The 19,181-nt window shown below is 38.8% G+C and overlaps 1 protein-coding gene across 1 annotated transcript in view; it reads right to left on the reverse strand.

Moving 5' to 3' along the window:
- Positions 1-1,399: 1,399 nt before the first annotated feature.
- GALNT5 (polypeptide N-acetylgalactosaminyltransferase 5) overlaps positions 1,400-19,181 on the reverse strand; it is a gene marked incomplete at both ends in the record, with an annotated part of 41,826 nt that continues 24,044 nt past the window's right edge. Inside the window, 7 exons of the mRNA XM_080799591.1 lie at positions 1,400-1,540; positions 4,496-4,657; positions 7,630-7,710; positions 12,854-13,177; positions 14,149-14,266; positions 16,567-16,686; positions 17,291-17,426. Of these exons, the coding sequence (XP_080655717.1) occupies positions 1,400-1,540; positions 4,496-4,657; positions 7,630-7,710; positions 12,854-13,177; positions 14,149-14,266; positions 16,567-16,686; positions 17,291-17,426 (1,082 nt within the window). The remainder of the gene's footprint in view (positions 1,541-4,495; positions 4,658-7,629; positions 7,711-12,853; positions 13,178-14,148; positions 14,267-16,566; positions 16,687-17,290; positions 17,427-19,181) is intronic.

Raw genomic sequence — 19,181 nt, forward strand, 5'->3', positions numbered from 1 at the left:
CTCTAACTGGTGTGGTACTCTTAGGTATTATGTTTTCTGGGCATCAGTTTTCTTACCAAAAATGAATATAAAGGAAGTTAGGATTTCTAGACTCTCTTTTGGTATGCCTAAATACTGGCATATGTAAGGTTAGGAATTCAATGTGGATTGATGAAATATTGTTGCCTCAGATTTATCAATGTTATCATTAGACCCACACCTATGGCCTTATCTCCCAGCCCCACCCGACAGAGGTGCCAGATTCCTTTTCTTTTCTGGCAAGTCTAGGTCAATTTTTTTCTTAACTCTCTTCCAGAGGGTTTCTTACCTCATTCTCTTTCCCTTTCATTGTGTTTACTTCATTTTATTCCTACTTTGAAATCTTTTAGCGCTTACTTTTAGCATATTTCATCCTTGTGAATGCTGTTAAATCTAAAGTCGTATTTTGTATAAATCTTTAATAATTGTTAGTGTTCTGTCACTGCTTTATTATGTTTCAGCTCTTTTTATTTGGTCTTACATTACAGTGCAATTAAGTGTATTTTTGGTGCCTTTTTGGTGACTACAGTGCCTTATGACCTAGCCTCTTTTGCTTGCCTTTTTTTTTTTTTTTCTTTTTTCTTTTTTAAATACCCACCTAAGTCTTGGAAGTTACTGGTATGGCAGTTTCTTAAAAGCGTAGCTTTAAAAGCACAAAATGAATTGAAACAATGTCCATATCTGGAACTGAATAAACATTTTACTTCCTCACTTAAAGTTTTTTTCCACTGACTCAGATTGGGAAACAAAAAACAAAAAACAAAAACCATTATGTAGTTATCTAGATCAAAGTCCTACCATTGAGTAGTATGATACCGATACTCATTCAAACTGTTAGGTGCACAGGCGTGTCGCTGGGAAGAACTTCACCAAGATGACAGCTGTGTGTTTCTCAGGTCTTTTTGTCATAGGAACTCAAATGACTTTTTTTTTTTTTTTTAAGTAAAAAAAAAAGAAGGGCAAATAAAAGAATAGGTTCTCATTGATTATACCTACTTATGGGCCAAAAGAGCTGGTTATTATCCAACTCAGTCATCATGAATATCATTGTACTTCTTCAAGTACTTTTGGCTTCATTTCTTGTATTTCCTGTTACCTGTTTGATTGCATGGGGAAGTTTGCAGGCTGAGGTCCATCCAGCAGAGGGCAGGAAGTGTGCAATTCAAAAGTCCACCTAGAGCTGAAGACGGACTCCAGTTCAATGTTAGGTTGTTTCCCTGAGCTCACTTTTGGTTTCTCAAATATTGTGGGTTTTTAAATCTCCTATTCAAATGCCACTAATTTTGAAAATGTAAACTACCATGTAGAAATACTGTCCCTACGTCCACTGTCATTTTCACAGTGTCCAATGGGTTTCCTAGATAAAAATATTAGTTGTTCTTTAGTCTTCATAATATTTTTCAAATTTCCACTTTTGGTATTGCTTCTCTGGGTCACAAGCAGCAACTTTCAGGGTCTTCTGAGAAACATTTCCTTCTAAGCATAACAACTGATGATAGTTCCCAAAAACAATGTGATTCACCTGGAAAGAAAGGGGATCTGGGAATGAGCCACAGAATGAATTTGACAACTGAAATATAAAGAAATGAAAACTAACAAAAAAAAAAGATAATTATATTTTTGATTCATTAGGAATTCTTCTGAACTAAATGAACAACATGAATACAGTCTTTGGACTGTATTAAATTTGTCTCCATCTCAAACTAACTTCTCACTTCTTCAAGCTACAGGGCTTTTAAGACTTTTACGACTTCCTTAGGGAGGAAGCAAAAGATTTATTTTCTGATGATGGGTCTGGTAACTGTATTATTTAAAGAAAATAATTCCATATGGCATTTGCTATATTTGATGGATGATGGCTCTCTAACTGATGGTGGTCATGAAAAAACAATCATCACAAAAAGCGAGTCAGTAAATTTCTTAATTAAGTTCATACTTTTGATAGCAAACTTGGAATAAAAAGTGCCAGAAATTATGTATTTATTTATAAGCTATCCACCATAATATCTGATAGTATGTAATGCCTGATGTCCAGAAAATCCAGATGTAATTAGAAAAAAGTCAAAGGTATTTCAGAGTTCTATTATTTGTTAATATTTATTGAATATCCTAGAAATAATAGATAACCAACTTAGAACTTGCTTATGACTTTATAATTTTTTCACCTATTAATACTCTCATTTTTTCCATGACTATGACAAAGATAATCTTAATTATATGTATACTATTTTGAAATGTTTAAAAAAATATGTCAAATAGGGGTAACTTCATAATAGTGTATTTTAAAGATATTCCTACAAAACCATTGTCATCCTTGTAGGACTTTGGAAATATGATGTTTGAGTATGCTCAAGATTTTGTAAAGGAGTTGGCCTTGAGCAAAATCATCCTGATTATCTACAACATTCTGTCAGTGGATTGTAAAGAGGTAATTGAATAACTTGTCCCCAATCTAAAGATACTTGATGAAGGGACAAGTGGTGGAGAGTCATTCCATGTCACAGTACATAGGAACTACCTATGAAAGAATTTCCTCTTAGGGGTCTATAATCCACAACACTTGGAGTGAGCTGGCCTAGAGAATATCTTTCAAATCTAGATTAGAAATGTATAATTTTAACAATTCATTGGTATTCAGGATCAAACTCACTGTTACCCTATTTCCTTCTAAGAAGCTCTCAATTCCTAATGCTAAAGGGAGAGACATGTTCCTGTTATTCAGCCTTTTTCTCCGTTTATTTTTTAAAGACTTAATAAGATTTGGAGGACTCAGGAGGTTTAGTATGAAAATTACCAAAATACTGAAAATATAGGGAAGACTATTATCAAGATATTAATCTCCATGACATCTAGCAGCATGGAAAGGGGAACTTAAGGCAGAAGAAGACAGCTGTGTGACATGCTACAAAGTCATAAGCACAAACAGCATTGGGAAACATTGAATTATTGCCATCTTAATTAAATTACTTTCTTACTAATTGGTTTGCCATTTAGAGGGACCAAAATTAAGCCTATATGAAAATCAGCTAATGAGGGCTTAAGTTCTCAATGGGGCCAACCCAATTTATAAATAAGACCTATGTGATTTAATGGCTGCTGGCTCCTATATATTTTCTAACTAGCTTGAATTTCTTTCTGGTAACAGCTTCATTTCTGGAGATTAAAAATGTGTTCTCATTCTCATCCTTTCTCACCCCTGGCCCCACCTCCAGCTTTCTTTGGCATAAGGTTAAGGAAGCAGAAAGTAATATTTGATAGATGTTTATGGATTTTTCCAACATTACGCAACATAAAATTAGTAACTGGTGCACTACTAATTCCTAATTTTTCTAAATAACTCAATAGTAGTCATTATCACTAAAAAGAAAAAAAAATGCCCAGAAGGAATTGAAATATAACAGAGAAGACTGAAAAGGAGAAAGACTGGGAAATATGATTTTGACCCCAAGTAGGAAGAAAAATGCCATGAAGGGAGTAGTCACTGATTGTGACATCAAAAGAAATGGAGACACTCCAAGGAGGAAACAAAGTGCATACTTTGGCGACAACCCTGAGCAAAATGATGGTCTTCGTATACCCAGTGTATTTTGTGGATTTGGTGGTCACTTGCAGTGAGATAATAGAAAATTTAAGAAGGTTGACCTGAAATTATTTTTGTCACCTCAAGGTCTTATACCAAAACTTATAACTTTGTATCTTGTTAAAATAGAATTGGGGAAACCGATCAGAACTTTAACATTTATCATTTTGAAGGTGAATAGGATATAGCAGGGGTGGTCTGGTAAGTATTAATAACTGGACCTCTGGAAAAACATCCCTGGATTAGTAGCATAGGGTTCTGTAATTCCTCCCACCATGGCTGGTTTCAAGCTTTCAGGGTGATGTCACTGAATGTGATGTTGGAAGTGCACGCGGCACACCGTCAGCTCCTATGACAAGCAGGTGGGAGCTGCCTCCAACACCTGTTGAGGCCCAGATCTCTGGGAGCGAGGGGGTGGGAGATGAGAAAAAGTCTCCCTTTATGGAAAGGAGTTAGAACGCTGAAAAGCAGAGTCATTCTAAAGTGCAAAGCTTGTAGGAAGAACACTGCTTCTTGCTTTCCCTATATGCTTTCCTTCAGGCTTCTCCGATAACCAGTGAGAACCGGTTCTAGCCCATAAGCAGGATTTTTGGCATTGTTAGTTGACTGAAGCGAATGACTTATAGAAACAAAGATGCTGATAGCAATATAACCAAAGCAACGGGTGGCTTATGTTTAAAAAATAACAGATTTGCAATAAATTTTGTAAAAGAAAAAAAGGACTTGACAGTTTGCAAAAATATCTGTTTATCTCTCTGTATGAACTTTTTACACTGCCTCTTTTGCCATAAACACATTGAAAGCTTCCGACTGAGGACGCGGACAATGAGAGTTTTATGCCCCATTTAACCGGAAGTTGGATTTGCGATAAAGAAGAGGTACCCATATTTTGCTTACCAGCTCTGGTTGGAAGACTGATGTTGATTTATGCAGCCATCTTAGCCCTTTGTTTCTGTTATCACAAGGGTGCAGCCTCAGGGTGCCGGTTTCAGGGACAGGAGCTAAGCACCACTTTCCATGTTTAATAAGTCTTAGCCAGGTGTAATTGAATTGTTGAAGCTGTCGGGAAACGGACAAGGAGAAGGTCACTTTAGGCAGTAGATACAGGTAGGGGGTCTGCCAAACATTTCGGTTAGCGGTGGTTAAGGATATAGGCACTCGGGTCAAATGTTTTGTACCCAAATCCCAGTATTGCCACTTTCAATTCTGACAGCATGGGTATATTATTACCATATTTAATTTCATTTTTATTATTTTTAAGTTGGATAGCAATAGGGAGTATCTCAGAGAGTTGAGGTAATGACTGTGAAGTTACTGTCAGCCCTCAATAAACGTGAGCTGCAATAATAATAATTATTTAGTACAGTTAGTGTATATCTGCAAATGGAGGTCATTTCAGGTGGTCTGAATCCTAGACAAGCCTGGTGTTTAAAGTAGTGGAACATTCAAACCATCTGTAGCCATTAGGGCCATAAGGAGATCCAAGTCACAGTCCTAAATTGCTTTGGTGGAAATTATTATGCTTCTTTGTTTAAGACTATCCAGATAACCGGATTCCTGGAGGTTTTGTAGGAAAGGCTAAAAATCTTTCTTAAATCTAAAAAAAGGTTCCTATTTTAAGAAAGGTTAAAAATCTTTCTTTGCTGATAGCAGAAAGAATCATCAGGTTCTGCTCTGTTAGTATCCCGTGGTTCCTAAGAACTACTCTTGGGAGAAGTCCAGTTTTGGGGAATTGCCAATGTCTAAAATAAATACTGATTCAGGTAATGGAACCATGTTTTCTGTTTTTGTAAGTAATTTTTCCAGTTATTTACACCCTAGTATCATCTGCCTGGTCAATTTATTCTAAGTCTGTGGGTCTGCGGGAAATTTGTTATTTCTCACCAATGTGAACATAAAAAAAGTAGACTGCTGGTAAAAATCTATCTAAATGCCTTTGTGTAGAGAATCATTTGTGATGTAATTGAGATTTAACTTAAATCATCAGGTATGTCATTGGGTTAGACCTCACCACTCAAAGGGTAGTCTCTGGACCAACAACAGCATCACCTGGGAGCTGGCTGGAACTGCTGAATCTCAGCCCCACCATGAACCTATTGAATCAGAAATCTATTATTGTAACAAACTTTCCAGGTGATTTGTATGCACATTAAAAATTGAGAAGCATGGTCTTCTGTCATAATAAAAGGAAGTTTATGTGGCTACTAAGAGAAACTAGACATTACCTTTAAAAGGGACATCTCAAATGGTTGAAAAGTTAATAGCTAAGGGGACTTTCTAGGTAAAGTGAAGGTTAAGGCTTGGTAGTTCAATCCTTGGGCTTTATTCCTTTTGAGCTTTTTTGGATGAATGCTATAAACTGGCTTGGTATTAAACTTCATTAATTCTGCCAAAATAAATTAACTTCCTCCAAGTTCCTTTACTTTTTGTTATTAAAACAAACTACAAGCTAAAAATGAGGAACAAGACAAAAAGGGAGATGGGGGTTTGTGGAAAGCAGGGGCTACGTATTCATACTTTTGTCTCCCAGTATCCCCTTGAGAGCCTCAGTGGTTATCCAGACCACAACTTGGGTCTTCAGATAAAATCCTGGTTAATCTGGGGGCACCTGGGTGTCTCAGTGGGTTAAAGCCTCTGCCTTCGGCTCGGGTCATGATCCCAGGGTCTTGGGATCAAGCCCCGCATCGGGCTCTCTGCTCAGTGGGGAGCCTGCTTCCTCCTCCTCTCTCTCTCTGCCTACTTGTGATCTCTGCCTACTTTGTCTAATTTAAAAAAAAAAAAAAATCCTGGTTAATCAGGTACAGAAAATCACAAGAAGAATGCGTCTTGAAGGATTGAATTAAATAATACTTTACTCTCATATAATTTGGACTACTTGTGGTTTTATTTTGCAATTTATGATTTTATTTCCTCTTTGAATTGTTAATATGAGTTGTATCTTTCAAATGATTTCTGACACGTTTCTCTTCCTTCTACCTCCTCTCTTTCCTAATTAAGAAAGAGCTTCCTCAGCCTCAAGTTTACAGCCTGCAGCTGAATTGTAGCAACAGAGAGGACAAAAATGTCTTTTCCGCTTTCAATTAAGAGGTAGAGAGGTGATGTGATCAGAAATAGAAGCAATATCTCTAAGTCAAAGCAAACAGGTAAGCCCGGAGAAACCTAGATTCTCACCACAAAAGAATTTCTTTACCAAAGAGTGATCTACAATTTTAGGAAGCTGAGTTCTACTCATGAATTGATGTTTCTATGAGTTCTATTTGGCATCGAAACCAATAATATCTGCACAGACTGAGAATGGGTGGGGAACATACTCTGAAGAGGGAGGTACCATCACTCAGAACTCACCTCCAGCCCTGCAGAGTCTCTGTTCTCCCTGGCCCTCCTTCCTCCCCTAACCATTGTTTTCTGAGTTTGTCAGAGATTGTTGAAGGGTTTCCACCATGGATCATAGATTATGTAATTTGCATTACTCTCCACAGGTAGGCGAACTGAATCAATAAAATGGCTCCCTTAGATTATTTGAAAATATTCTCTGCTTTATTTCCTTTATTATTTTATCTTTAGATGTAATTTTTATTTTTCACATTTTTTGTCTTTATTATCAGAACAGTAAACGTCTATGGAGCACGGAGGGTTAAGTACTGGTCTATATGCTTCATCTGTATGACATAATTGGATCCGCCAACATGATTTAGGGGTAGGCTCTGTTATAACTGCTGTTTACCTAAAAGTTAAAGGATTTGCAAAGTTAACACACTTGAAAGTGATGGAGCCAAAACTGGGTCCCTGGTGGGTTGACTTTGGTATGCACAATTTTACTCCCTTAGTTACTATCTTTACACTTAGTGGCGGGCTACCTTACTACCAACCTTATGATCATGCAGCAATTTATAAATTAATTATTGTTTGTAGAGCAAAAATGAATTTCTCAAGTGAGCAGTAAATGTACCATACTCTGCACTTATCAGGTACACCTGGGCCATCTATCAACTGTGTCTGTGAGGAGAGAGAAAACCCAGCCCAGAGTGTACCTTGCTGCTCGCATCACAGTCTTCCAAAGTGGCTGTGGTGTTTTCAATGGAAATGCATTTGCCCAAGGCCACATTAATAAGCTAGGGAACAAAATATAAAATATGCATTAAGAAAAAAAATATTTTAAAGTAGAACAAGACATTCAGAAAGCACAGACTATAAAACTATAATAAGGTTAAAAGATAGTTAAGTTGATAGCTTAGCATTACTTAGCACTATACGATTTTATTGGTTGCTATCTCTAACAGAGACATAATGTAATCTTGCTAAAGTACAGCTTCAATCTGTCAATTTAAGCCTATGATTCAGCCTCAGAGCCAACAAACAGAAGCTTTTAATTAACCCTTGCCTGGAATGCTGAATAGGGAATGAGCAAAAGGTAGCATGATAAGTAGTTATTTTCTTGTCCCAAGTTTTTCTGATGCATACATTAAAAGTCAATGCACAGACTTGCAATTTAATCAAACCAACAGTTATGGGCTCTGTTCCCTGGCTGACCCCTTCAAGCAATTTCACTGCTTAGGCACTGAATCATAGATAAATTGAGTCCTTCAAAGAACAGCAGATTCCAGCTGATTCCCTGTCAGAATCTTCCTAATGACTCAGGCAAGCCACAATTCATTACAGGAAAGTCATGAAAGCTAATACAGAGCCAACCTTAAAGGCACTATCTGGCAGGCCCCCAGGTTTTTAATGGATTTGCAGGGTCAAATATGGAGGCAGCTTTCTATAAGTCACCATTTAATGCAGAAAAATGTTGATTCCCTTGCCCCCTTTGACATCTTGGGCAAGGCTAACGAGATGGTGAGTTAATAGTGCAATTTAGACTTCTTAGATTTCTGGAAGAGCAGTGTAGAGTCAAGTCTACACTCAGGAAAGCCTTCTGAGCTGGGAGGTGGCGACGCAGTCTTTGTTGGCAAGGGCGCTATTGTGTGCCGTCCTCTTCTGCGGGTGTTGTATGATAGAGCTGTGTAGCTCAGAGTTGAAAGCCTTCATAACAGGGTGCTCTGTGGGTTGGCCCTGCCTTTTACATGCATAGCTTAGCTTGCAAGAAAATCAGGGGCATCTTCGGGGACCAGAAAATGAAGTAAAACAAAACCCTTTAGAAAGTGGGAAAACTGCAAATACTGGTAGGCAAGTGACCAACATTATTAAGGACAGGAGAAAAAACTTGGGGTTTTTTCCAGGGGGTTGAAACTGCAGTCTTTCACATAAAGATGGATGACGAAAGAATTAGACCCTCAGCAGAACTGTGTCCTAGGAAAAACAATTTACCCCATAGCACAGGGAGACAACGTGGTAGCTAGAGTCTCCCTTGGGAATCTGAACCTTCTGTGGACCTTCATCTGGGTTTGAAATACAAGTTTACTCTACTTCCATTGGATAGGAACTTTGACAGACATAAAAATAGTACCAGGTTGGGGGTCCCCGGGTGGTTCAGTTGGTTAAGCATCTGCCTTCGGCTCAGGTCATGATCCCAGGGTCCTGGGATCCAGACCCACATCAGCTCAATTTCAAGGCCTGCAGCAAAAGGCTCATGCTCAGAGGGGAGTCTGCTTCTTCCTCTCCCTCTGCCCCCACCGCCAGCTCACCACCCCCCCCCCCGCTCTCTCTCAAATAAGTAAAAAAAATCTTAAAAAAGTACCAGATTGGTTACTTTCTTGGGTGGCTGGCATGTGAAACAAATCTAGAAGGACAGAATTTCCATCTTTCATTTTCAGAATTTCCAGCTTTCATTTTCAAAGAAAGCTCTATTCACAATGTAGAGTGACAAATATGGGAAGAGACTATCCACCAGTAGTAAATGGAGCCGTAAGGACGCACAAAAGGAATTAACTTCAGAGAAGAGATTTAATAGAAATGCATGAACGTAGGATAATCCTGGAGATTAAAGAAAAGAAATGTTCTCCAATTGTTCTCTGGGTTTTAACAGAGATAAACCTAAACTTCTGTACTTGTGGATTACCCAGAAAACATTCTCTCTTCCCACGGGTTCAGAAACCTGGTTTCAATACAGCCGAACAGGTTGTACTGCTCCAGAATCTCACAGAACTTCCAGTACGTTAATGTTTAGCTCTCTGCTGTAAGAGGGAATGCAGCGTGAGCGTCTGCCAAGTGTAGTTGGCCCGGGATCCTGTTTCTGGCAGCACAACTAACATTGCCCAAAGCAGTGTATGGGAACCCCTGGTTTAACTGATTTCTTTGTATTTATTTTGTACAGTCCCGTCTGCCAAGCATAGAAAAGCATTAGATAGAGGGGGAAATTTTTCTTTCCCTTGCTTTCCGCCACCCTTCGCTTTCTCTGAAGATTTGTTTCCCTTCTTCCCTATCAGAAATTTCTGGAGAAACTACTTTTCTTCACCTAGAAATGATTTATGAACTCCTAAGGAGTTGTTACTCTTTATCTCATTATGAATGGTTTTAAAAATTGATTCTTCATTTATTTTCAAGGAATTATATTTATGCTTTTATTGTAAACCATTTCAATCTTTTTGAAAAAAAATCAGTCAGTATATAAATTTTAAATCACCCATTTTGAATTATTTCACTTTCCAGTTTAGGAGGTGGAGTTCCCCACAGTTTATCACAGAATTACTAAACATTGGGCTATAGGCTATTTGCTAAGCATCTAATTCAATACAAAGACACATTATTAGTGAGGTTCTTTCATTCACTAAGTATATTTGGTTCAAAAAGATCTGATATGTTCTTATAAAAAAAAGAAAAGGAAACAAAAGACCTTGCACTGGATTTAAATTCCTAAATTAGTTGAAAGAAGGAAAATGTGGAACAAATAACAAAAAGTTGTAGACTTTATTTTCTTGGGGCTTTTCAAAACTGTCTGTTCAAAATAATGGCCAAGTTAATCTTAGTCTGAAATGTCTGGAAAATATCTTTTAAAAAAAATATCGGTGGGGCACCTGGGTAGCTCAGTGGGTTAAGCCTCTGCCTTCGGCTCAGGTCATGATCTCAGGGTCCTGGGATCGAACCCCATATCGAGCTCTCTGCTCAGCAGGGAGCCTGCTTCCCCCCTCTCTCTGCCTGCCTCTCTGCCTACTTGTGATCTCTGTCTGTCAAATAAATAAATAAAATCTTTAAAAAAAATACTGATAATGCTCCTTACTGGTTATTTCAGAAGGGAGGAAATGATATCTTCTTTATGATTTGTGTAAGGAAAACAACAAATAGAATTTTAAAAAATAATTTAAAAATATTTTTTGCATTTTAATATATTATAGCTCAGGCATCAGCGGAAGGGCTGTTTTAAGAGCGTTTCAGAAATTTCATGGGAACGCAATTATAAGTTAACCTCACAGAGGAGGCAAAAGGTAGTTTTTTAGTTCCCTCTGGTGGTTAAAGTTCAGTAATGCTCTTGTTGAGAGTCTGTTAGGACAGGAAAAAAAATTACTATGGTGAGAATTTCTTTTTCTCTTACTCAGGAGTTAGAATTAAAAAAGAAAAATGTAAATTTATTTTATAGACACATTTTTTGAGCAGCATATAAATCCAGAGTATTCTTTCTAATGAGTTACCTAGAAAAAAACACCAGGTTGAACCACCAGAAATAGTTGCTATTCTATTTTGACCTATAAAAATGACAATTTTATACTACATTATGTTACATACAAACAGGTCACATGTACCAGTTTGTCAGTTTAATTTTTTACATTTCCTCTCTTCCATACTCTTCCAGAATTCTCCCCTGTACTGTCAGGGAGAATGGCTCTACTAAGTCCTTGTCATCAGGAAATTTCCTAGGTGGAGAGTGATCGGTTTGTACAATTCACTTTCTAGGGAGAACTGAACAAAAATGGCCTAAAACAGCAGGCTTACTGATGATCAAGCCTGAGAACCTTTTTTATGAAGAAAAAGAAAATTCTTAAAGAAAATGAAATAAATGCCAGGAATATTTATAAATAAAAATAAATGAGAAAACAATAAAACAGATTAACCGTCTGCATGACTGGGGAAGAGCTCTAGGTCAAGGCTTGACTAATCACTTCTCAACCCATTCTGTGGTAAATAACCTCATGTCTTGCCATCCTCTTCAAATTAAGCCCCACTCTTAGAATGGGTTTGAAATGGCTTTCATCCAGGTTCTCCGCTTTCTTGCTTTAATTCCTAACTTTGTACTCTGTCCAACCTCTTTAGTGTGGTTTCTTCCCCTTTTGGTACATTACACTGTGCGCTGGAATTTTCTTTGTCATCATTTGACAATTTCTTTTATATACAACCAGTTTGACATCTGTAAAAATTGAATTAAATCATGTCGTCCCATTGTTTAACCTTACTCAATAACCTCCTGTTACATTCAGTAGAGGGGGCAGGAGAAGAAGAAAGAAAAAGAAAAAGAAAGAAAGCAAGAGGGGCGCCTGGGTGGCTCAGTTGTTAAGCCTCTGCCTTCTGCTCAGGTCCTGATCTCAGGGTCCTGGGATCGAGCCCCATGTCGGGCTCCCTGCTCAGTGGGAAGCCTGCTTCTCCCTCTTCCACTCCTCCTGCTCGTGTTCCCTCTCTCGCTGTGTCAAATAATAAACAAAATAAAATAAAGAAAGGAAGGAAGGAAGGAAGAAAGGAAGATCCTATTCTGCCTACAAGGACTATGTGACCTGACTCTTTCTCCCTCCTCCCCTTTATATCGTGCCATTCCTCTCCTTCAGACCCTGACAACATTCATCTTCTTGGCAGGTCTTCAGGGCCTGGACAGTCATCTATCTTAAAAGTTTTTGCGCAAAGGTCATCCTCTGCCTAAGACTCTCTCCTTCAGAGCTTGGCTGACACTTGTCTTTCAGGCCTAGGCTTTAACATCTCCTTGGAGTTGAATACTCTAGCTTAGAAAGATTCATCCCTTGTGACCAGTTCCCTGAACGAGAGCCATTCTATTTTGTATTTAAACATTACATACTCGTACCTTGTTTTCCCTACTCAACTGTAAGCTCCACAAATAGGAATCAAGTCTGCTTTATACATCACCGTATAGTACGGTTCTGAAATGCTGTCTGGTTTATTGATACCCAGTAGATATTTGCTGAAGTAATCAATGAACCTGACTGCCTAAAAGCTTCCCTCAAGTTCACCTGTATTTAATCCTTAACAGTGCTCTCTCATCTGCACTCATACTTGGTATTTACTTGTAACGTAAACCTTTATTCTTTTCCACATATTTTCAAGAGTTTTTAAACTTTATTTTTATGGAGTCAGAATTTAATTGCTGCTTGAACTTACCACACCCTTAGCCCTCACAATGGGAGCCTTCAAATCAGGAAAAACATTCTCCAAGTACCATTTGAAACTTTTGCATTTTAGTTTCTTTCGAAGTTCCCGCTGCTCGGTGAGGTTTCCAACATCTAACCCTTGGTCTATGAGGTGGTCCCCATGGCCATAGAATAGCTCCTTGTATTCATCGAGCCAGACCTCAGCAACCCGCACCAAGTTCCGCTCTACTGTCTTCATCCGGTCTTTGGGGAAGGAGTATGGATTGTCATTTCTGAATATGTGGCCCACTCGGGAGCAGGGAACGATTTCAATTTCACCACCACACATCCACACCTGAAACAGTTTGATAATAAACATCAATTATCAAATGATGTCCCCAAATCATGGGCGTTAGTTAACAATAACAAAGAACCACCTAGTGACCACTCCCCCCTCCCCCCAGTTTGAAGTAGTTTTGTCCTATAGTTTCAAATTAAACTCAACAGGTTTATTTAGTTTTGTACATTGCTGTGGACCATTTTAGGGATTCATAAAATATATATATATTTTTTCCCTACGCTGTAGTGTACTTCTTATTTTATGAAGAAATTCTCACTGAATCCCAAAGCATAAAATACAGAATATGGATTCCTCTTTTGGTTGGATCAGGGAAAGGAGTATATATTTCCATGTTTTCAACTTTCCCTTCTCATCTTGGGATGACCCATATGGAGCACAACTTGAAAATGAGCTCAAAGTAATACCCCTTTTACTATGTATCACCCCACTCCTCAGGAAAGCAGTTGTCTTTTGGATTCTCTTTACTCTGGCTGCTGCCAAGGCTTGCTGAACAGTTGATCAATGATTATAAATACCCAGAGCTGTCTGACATGTCCAAAGTAGCTGCAACATTGCCTGTTGATGGCCTGCTCTAAAGGCACTTTTTGTACTTCTGTCACTTGCGCTGTCTAACATGACCCGTTACTCAATGATTTCGTTACTTCCGATATACTAGAAAAACATTCCTGGAGATATTTTGTATGAAGTATGAATCCCACAGCACTTATACAGAATGGCAGACAATTATTTCCCCCATAGTCACATGTAGAAACAGTGTTATAAAATACTAGGCAATTCTAATAAATTTCATGAGAGCCATTGATTCACCCAAATTTAACCTGTGATATTAAAACATTAATCTAGAGGCCCTAAAATTTCAGTGGAATTTCCTCCCTGAGGCAGTCCCATATCTAATTATATTAGTAAATGAAACCAAATGATAAAGTCTTAATTGTAGAGAGAATTTGAGGACCACGTGGCAATACCTTGAATGAGAGCTCCATATTTTCTCCACCCCAGACATCAAGCCCAGGGTCATACGTTCCAAGTTCAAAAAAGTAATTTTTATCAATAGAAAACAATCCACCTGCCATGACGGGGCACCTACAAAAAGAAATGTTTGTGTTTTTAAGCTTGCATGTCATGGGAATTCACTTTTCAATTGGGTCTCCTGTGCAATTGTGATGGCATTAAGAGATATTTCAAAATAGCTACCAAGCGTGGGAAGGTCTTGGAATGGAGTCACAAATAGCCCTGAAGTCATCATTCCCTGGTTCATGGTGGCAGAGCTTGATCAGGGTCAGGAAAGATGGGGCTTAGAAGTAGGATTCTTATTTGCCCTTTACTCTCTGACACAAAGTCTCCAGATAGGTTATTTTTAACAATGATTATTTAACAGTGCAAAGGGAGTACCAGGCACGGTTGTATTATATATGTACTATCTCAGACTTTATGAAAATCCTACAAGTATGTACCATTAAGAAACTACAACACAGAAACGGTTAGGAATTTCCCAAGGTCACAGACTACTCTGATGTACATCAGGGGTTCACTTTAGGTGGTCTGGTTTGACTCTATGATCTCTCACTCCACTTTACTGCCTCAACTGTAGACAGAGTTTGCTGACAGCTTATTAGGTGGCAAACACTTTTTAAAGCATGTCATATAATCGGATTTAATTCTTAGATGATAGAGGTAGCTCCTTTTTTAAGTCTTAATGCAAAATATGAGGAAATGAGATTCAGAGAGGGTAAGAGACTTTTTAAGGCTCACACCATTAGGAAGAAGTAGAGTTGAGATTTAAATCCAGAGTCAGATTCCAGAGCCTTCACGACTGTTACAGATTATGGGGGATAGAAACTACACTTGAATCAGCAACTGGACAAGGCAGTAATCACTTCCCATGGTGGCAACCACTGACTCAGTTGAAAGGTTTGTGTGGAGAGCCTGTCTTGGGTTTAGGGTACAACGCGATGTAAGATAATTTCTGCCCCACATCTACTTCCCCTCCCCTACAATTTATGCATTTATTCTGTCTGAATGCCCAGATGTCCTTTCTAGTCCATCCAGAATGCATTCTCTTCCTGATGTTATGTGGAATATAATCTGAGCTCAATCACTACACTGACCTTCAAAACAGGAGTCTGAAAAAGGCAGAGGTTCTTTGTTTTTTATTTTTATTTTTTTAAAGATTTTATTTATTTATTTGACAGAGATCACAAATAAGCAGAGAAGCAGGCAGAGAGAGGGGAAGGGAAGCATGCTCCCTGCTGAGCAGAGAGCCCGATGCGATGCGATGCGATGCGATGCGTGGCTTGATCCCAGGACCCTGGGATCATGACCTGAGGCGAAGGCAGAGGCTTAACCCACTGAGCCACCCAGGTGCCCCAGCAGAGGTTCTTTAGATGTGGGATCAGATTAAGTGTGTTAAATTCAGACAGATATGGGTTTGAATCCCAATTTGTTCTTTTACTAACTGTACATCCCTGGGAAAATTACCTCTTTTAGGGTCAATTTCCTCATCTCTAAAATGGCAATACTACCATCTCTCTCCTAGGGTAACAGAGAGGGTTAAATGCACAGTGTTTAGTCAAGGATAGTCCTCCTACCTGACTCACTAGGAGTAACAATTCTGAAGGGATCACACCTAGCAAGGAATGAGGCATGCTTTATTGAGGGTTAAATTCTGAGAAATAGTGCTACAATCCACTGTGGCCTGAGGCTTTCTCTTGGCGCTGGTCTGCTCAACTGCTCTCTCCAAAGGGGAAGGCTTTGGGATTCCTGCTGTTCTGCCTGAGGCTGGCTGCATGCTCATCCTACAGGTCTGTACTCCGGGGGAAGTGTTCAGAAGTTCTCACTTTGGCTTCAGGTCTAAGCTGTGTTCTTCAATTCAGCTTCTCCAGCAATAAAGCCTCACTTTTAATTCACATCCTCCTTCTGTATCTATTCCTCAATTCATTCACAGAATTTGGCACCCCTCCCATGGAAAGGGTAAAATTAGAATTGAAAAGGAAATCCTGACAGTAGCTATTATTACAATACTTACTCTTCTAATTTTTACTCATGTTGGCTTTAACGTTATGTGTGTTTATATAGCATTTATGCAGCATATTCAATTAGTATGTATTTCTTAGGTTGTAAACCCCAGAGAACAGGAATCATAATAGTGAATTTCTCTGGGTTCAGGGTGAATAAGGTGCAACTGACCATACAAAAAATGAGTTTTGGTAGTGGGAAGGTAATACCTTAGGAAAACTCTGTTAGCTTTTGATCATCTATTGGTTAAAGTTGTAATTCTTGATGGTCTACAGAATGACAGGAAATACTCGTTTTGTGGAATAGCTTCCTACACCTTTATAAAAAGATACATGATTGCTTTCTAATCTTAAATTTCAGGTACTTACCTTATTATGTCTGTTTCTTTAATTCTGTTTTTTGCAACAATGTCTGGAGGAATTGTTCTCCAACCAAAGTTCATGGGCCACACAAAGATGCCTCTTTGAAAGTTGTCTACTGTCATGTAACTAACAAAGAAAAACAAACAAACAAAAAGTGCTCCCTGAGATCATACACATAAACTTTATCAACCTGATACCATGTCTTGTTCAAATGAATGGGACAAGTGCTTACACAAATGATTTTAGATTATCACAAACTTTTTAATAACATTTCAAGCAAATTTATGAGTGCAAGTCATATTAGTGACTAACTGGCTGGATTGTTAGTTTTTAACTTATACTTAACTTTTAATAATGTTCTGACTATTTTTGAGGGGAAAAACAATTTAGGAGCAAATGTATATTTCCCACAAAAAGATGAACTAATCTTAAGGAAGGTAGATATTTTCTGGGTTCAGATACAGCTGACTAGAAAGAGGAAAGAACTGGACAATGAATATTAGGATTTATTGCTATTAAGACTTAAGTATTTTGATGACCAAATAAACTACTACTGGATTGACTTTCTCTGATCCCAAGATATCTATTATGTATTTTCATTTATTTAAATGGATGAACTGTATATTTCTTAGATTTCCAAAAATGTGCATTTTAGGAATACGACCAGTACTTTCTGCTGTTGTTAGTTAAAGATAACTTAGAAGTATCTTGTAGAATATGACAATATTACCTCATATCCTTATCATTGATGACTTCAATTACTGGACAGGCTACTTTCTTTCTACTTAAATAAACTCTTTCCAGAAGAGGTTCCAACCAACCAACATTACATTCCACGTGAGAATCTAAGAATGTCAACACATCACCTAGAGAGCCAGAAAAAAAAAAAAAAAATCATTTGAAAATGCCGATTTACTGATTGTCTGTACTTCATGTTCAAAGGTCTTGGGGATTGCTCCAGAAAGGTGATGATAAGGGTAATAGTCTTCTTACTGAATTCCTGGTCCCTAGAATTTCATTCTATAGTGAAATAAAATGAATTTTGTTTCTAGAAGTCCTTGGGGCAAGCATCATTTTCGTTTGTGAAAACTTGATAAGCCACTTAGAATGGATAGCCAAGACTTTGAAGGGAATCCTTAGTAGTAAAGGCGGCTGCTTTGTCTTTTCTAAGGAGGGTGGGTCCCATTAACCTGGAATGGGGGCCTGTGGACCAGGCAGAGTTTGGTATTCCAAGGTGGGCTTTAGGAATGACAAAAAGGAGAAATCATTCTGCATAACAGGGGTGAAAACAAAAGAGGAAAAATCAGCAAAGCTAGAAGGTAGTGTAAAAAGGGTTACAGGGATAAGGAGGGAGAAGAGGGAATAGTTTAATGGGTACAGAGTTTTAGTTTAGCAAGAGGAAAAGTGTTCTGGAGATTGGTTGCACCACTGAGTAAATATACTTCAGAGTACTGGACTGTGGGGGCGCCTGGGTGGCTCAGTGGGTTAAAGCCTCTGCCTTCGGCTCAGGTCATGATCCCAGGGTCCTGGGATCGAGCCCCATGTCGGGCTCTCTGCTCGGTGGGGAGCCCGCTTTCTCCTCTCTCTCTGCCTGCCTCTCTGCCTACTTGTGATCTCTCTCTGTCAAATAAATAAATAAAATCTTAAAAAAAAAAGAGTACTGGACTGTGCACTGAAGAAATAATTAAGATTTTATGTTTATTTTACCACAATAAAAAATCAAAAGCTTGCAGGGGAGAGAAAAAAAGAAAGAAAGAAAAAGAAAAAAAAAAAACTTGGAGTTCAAAAAACAAGCATTAAAAATTCTTTTTTCCTATTAATTGTGTGAGGTAACACTCTCTCTGTAGCATCTACATTGTTCCAAATGATTTTATACAAGTGGTGTGTGTGTGGGGGTGTGTGTGTGTGTGTGAGAGAGAAGATTAATAATAACCTGAGGAATCTGGGTTATGACCAAAATCCTAGATTTGCTTTTTCAGGCCCAACCATAGCCAAGTTACAAAGGCTTTCCCGGCAAATCCAAGTCCTCATGTCTGGAGGCTGTCCTCTCACACCAGACGTGGTCTGCAGCGAGTACACCACAGCCTATGAAGGCACCTGCAGTCAAGAGGACATGCTCTCAGCATAGCTTCATTCCTATCTCAGGTTCCTCCACTGGAGGCCTCCTTTAGGCCAAGATCTCTGTCTTTTTTTTTTTTTTTTTTTAAGTTTTTATTTATTTATTTGACACAGAGAGAGAAATCACAAATAGGCAGAGAGGCAGGCAGAGAGAGAGGGGGAAGCAGGCTCTCTGCTGAGCAGAGAGCCCCATGTGGGGCTCGATCTCAGGACCCTGAGATCATGACCTGAGCCGAAGGCAGAGGCTTAACCCACTGAGCCACCGAGGTGCCCCAAGATCTCTGTCTTACTGCATGGGAGGTCAGGAGGTCTCCAAGACAGTTTCTTCCACCTGTCTCAACATTCAGTACTTTCCCACTCCAAGTCCTCTCTTTTTCCCACTGTAGGCCCCGGGCTGTAATGTATATAGGAGGAGCTTTTTGTTCTGGGCTCCTTAGGCAGTGAGATGATTCTCACATCTGCCCAATCCACCAGCCCAATGGAACATTCAGGGTGTCAGAACT

This window comes from Martes martes (assembly GCF_963455335.1).
Source record: "Martes martes genome assembly, chromosome: 3".
Lineage (NCBI taxonomy): Eukaryota > Metazoa > Chordata > Mammalia > Carnivora > Mustelidae > Martes > Martes martes.